We start from the raw sequence: 3,119 nt of genomic DNA, 5'->3' as shown, positions 1-3,119 counted from the left end.
TTTGTGAAGTGTTTCACGAATATGAGCTATCAAGAGATAAAAATGTAGGCCGCACATCTTTTAATGGTTAGGAGTGTCCTCACCTATTTTTTGCTTTTATAAAATACATCTTTAAAAAAATTATTTCAAAATTAACATGACCTAGAGAGCACTTCCAGAAAAATCCAACTATGTAAGACTACCGTCGCCGCCGCCGCCCCCCCTAGGAAAACAATGGCATGTGGCCTTCTTAGTCCCCTGCAACCTACTCACACAAGAATGACAGCCCTTGGGCAACTTGCTTGCTGGCTCAAGCAAAGTAGTGGACCCACCCTCCCATGGATTCTAGTGGAGATACCAACAAGCAAACACATGATCACACGTTGGCAAGGTCATTGGAGGAAAGCCAGGGTAGCATTCAGCTGTGGGAGAGAAAGCACAAAGCTGGAGTAAAAAAAAAAAACAAAAAAAGAGCACAAACAAAAAAAAATTCAGCATCACACTCAGAGCCTACTTGGATTTCCATTAAAGCAATGCCAAAATAAACTTCACCTACGCATACCTAACCTGTGGCCATTTCTAATTCCACATCAGTCTAAAGGTGGCCACTAAAGAGTATTATAAAATCAGTTCAAACTTTCGGCGTATTAAAAGAAGTATATATTTTTAAGATACTACGAGAGTTCTAGATTCAAACAAACATACTCAAAATAGACTTCGGATGTTGCAACTATAGTCCATAAGAAAGAATACCCAGCCTGGAGAAAAAGAATACTCAAGTCTGCGGTAACTTCGAAATTTCGACACGCCTAATGTCGAAGGTCACTTTCAGTGCACCAAAACTCGATAATGCGATGAGCCTTTTTCATAAGATTTCGATATCGATTGTTTTGATACCATATCAAAGTTCATGTCGAGTGCACCAATACTCTTAAGATGCTAAGAGGGTTGAAGACTTATACTTTTACTGACCCCGAAAAGGACTTTTCAAAACTTTCTACACCTTTGTTGCTACTTTAGAATCTGAAAAGTCCAATTGCTTGGTTTCCAAGATATCACTCAAACTCCCTATAAGAACAATACTTTTGTACTCACTCTCAATCAAACACCCCAACCTCCTCAGGGAAAATGGCCCTCACCTCCAGTACAACCCCATCCAATACCTTTTTTGAGAGAGAATGCAGAGAAATCCACACATCATTCGACAGCCCAGGCCAACTAGCCGTTATCCTAGCTCATCGGACTCCGGCAGAGAGGCAACAAATCAAGGAGAACTACAAAGCCATGTACAACAAGGACTTGGTTGATCACCTCCAAGAGCAGCAAAATGTGCCGGTATGTGCAGCCTTGTACTTGTGGATGCTTGAGCCACAGGTGCGCGATGCTGTGGTTGCGCACAGTGCGCTTGAGCGAAGTGAGGTGGATTACAGGGCTCTGGTTGAGATATATGCGCGTCGCAAGTCGAACCAGCTCTTTTTCACTAAGCAGGTGTATTTGAGCAAGTTCAGAAGGCATCTTGATCAGGAGATTGTTACCGAGGCATCTCATTCTTATCAAAGAGTATGTTCATAACGTATATGCTAGAACTATTAATGTAATACTCACTTTACTGGATCCAGATCCCCTCTTATTATGTGGTAATTGGATAGAGTTACCCTAATTGTGCATTCAAGTTTAAAGGGATAAGATAAGACCATGTAGGATTTCAACTATCACAATGGTTAGTTTCAAAGATAATAGTCAAAATACTATGTGGTCCTATCTTCTATCTAGAAACTAGAATAGACAAGCTAGAAGGATTGAGACAATTGGGCGCTCACCGCATACTGCTTAATTGAAGAGGATCTAGGTCCAACATTAATGTACTCAGTACGTGTCAAGTATGATAAATAGAGTTTGCGGTGTAATAACAGATTTTGGCTGCGCTAGCGACATCTCATAGGTCTCACAATGAGGAAGTAAGTCAGCATATAGCCAAATGTGATGCCATGAAGTTGTATGGAGCAATCAGAATGAGCACAGGAGGGATTGATGAGGCGACCATCCTTGAGATTTTCAGTAAAAGAAGTGTTCCTCAGCTCAGGCTCGCATTCTCTAGCTACAAGCAAATATATGGGCATGATTTTTCTAAGGTAAACAAGTTCCGCTTCAACTTATTTCGAAATTTTAGAGAAGTGGTGGATAACACAGGATTGATCAGTGTAACTTGAATTTAATTAAAAACATGATCATCAATATCCATTTGAAGATCGAACTGGGGTCTTTGTGGTAACTGAGTATGAATTGGTCGAAAAACTAGTACTTTTAAGCTATTGGCTACACTTTTCTACTTAAATTTATCGAGAATTGCTGCTCCTAACGCTTAACACGCTCTGAACATTACAGACACTGAAGAGAGAAGACAGTATCGAATTCGAGGAATCACTGAGAGTTGTCATTCAATGCATGTGTGATCCTACTAATTACTACTCTGAGGTACCAACACACAGAATGTTAATTCTACATCAAAAATTATGTTTATCAAAATTTTGTGTGTTTTTTCAGATGATTTTTTCGAGCTTGAAGGGAGAACCGACTGCGAAGAGAGTTCTGATAAGAGTGATGATGACGGGCAGTGCAGATGTTGGGATCGAAAAAGTGAGTGCGGTCTTCGAGAAAAACTATGGGATGAAGATGCAGGATGCCATTAGGGAGAATGTTGAAGATGGAGACTATAGAGACTTTCTTCTAGCTTTATCAGATATGCGGAATTCGCATTAGTCGATGGGGAGAGAGTTTTATCATCTATAAGAAGTCTTAGGTAGTATAAAGAGTACCTAGATAGAAAAAATTATATATGTATAATATATGTCAGTTGATGTGAAACAAGCTTCTTATGGATCAAAGCCCGAACTATTTTATAAATGCATGGTCACTCGAATTTGAATATGAGTTACTCCAAAACCAAGTTAAAGTCGCTTCAACTACACAAAAATTCTGAAATTGTGACAAAGTTAGTTAAGACCCATAGATTTAGGATCCAACATACTGTGCAAAATAAAACGACGACTATTTTTGTGGGGACCAACAAACAATGTAACAAAGGTTTCCATATTTATGCCAGAACCGGACCCCTTTGTCAAATTCACACTCATTTTTAG

General features: G+C 39.5%; 1 protein-coding gene across 1 annotated transcript; it reads left to right on the top strand.

The window, feature by feature from the left end:
* LOC109843900 (annexin D8-like) lies at positions 1,057–2,907 on the top strand. The gene is made up of 4 exons (XM_020412859.1): positions 1,057–1,539; positions 1,893–2,111; positions 2,365–2,454; positions 2,524–2,907. The coding sequence occupies exons 1-4, from the start codon at positions 1,108–1,110 to the stop codon at positions 2,737–2,739; spliced, it is 957 nt and encodes a 318-aa protein (XP_020268448.1). The 5' UTR covers positions 1,057–1,107; the 3' UTR covers positions 2,740–2,907.

This window comes from Asparagus officinalis, chromosome 5 (genome assembly GCF_001876935.1).
Source record: "Asparagus officinalis chromosome 5, Aspof.V1, whole genome shotgun sequence".
NCBI lineage: Eukaryota > Viridiplantae > Streptophyta > Magnoliopsida > Asparagales > Asparagaceae > Asparagus > Asparagus officinalis.
Note: the sequence above shows the minus strand (reverse complement) of the source record. Positions and strands in the feature narration are given on the sequence as shown.

Coding starts and splice junctions, on each gene's coding strand:
- LOC109843900 (XM_020412859.1), top strand. CDS start 1,108: ATGGCCCTCACCTCCAGTACAACCCCATCCAATACCTTTTTTGAGAGA. Junction 1,540..1,892: donor CATCTCATTCTTATCAAAGA/GTATGTTCATAA, acceptor GTGTAATAACAG/ATTTTGGCTGCGCTAGCGAC. Junction 2,455..2,523: donor CTACTAATTACTACTCTGAG/GTACCAACACAC, acceptor GTGTTTTTTCAG/ATGATTTTTTCGAGCTTGAA.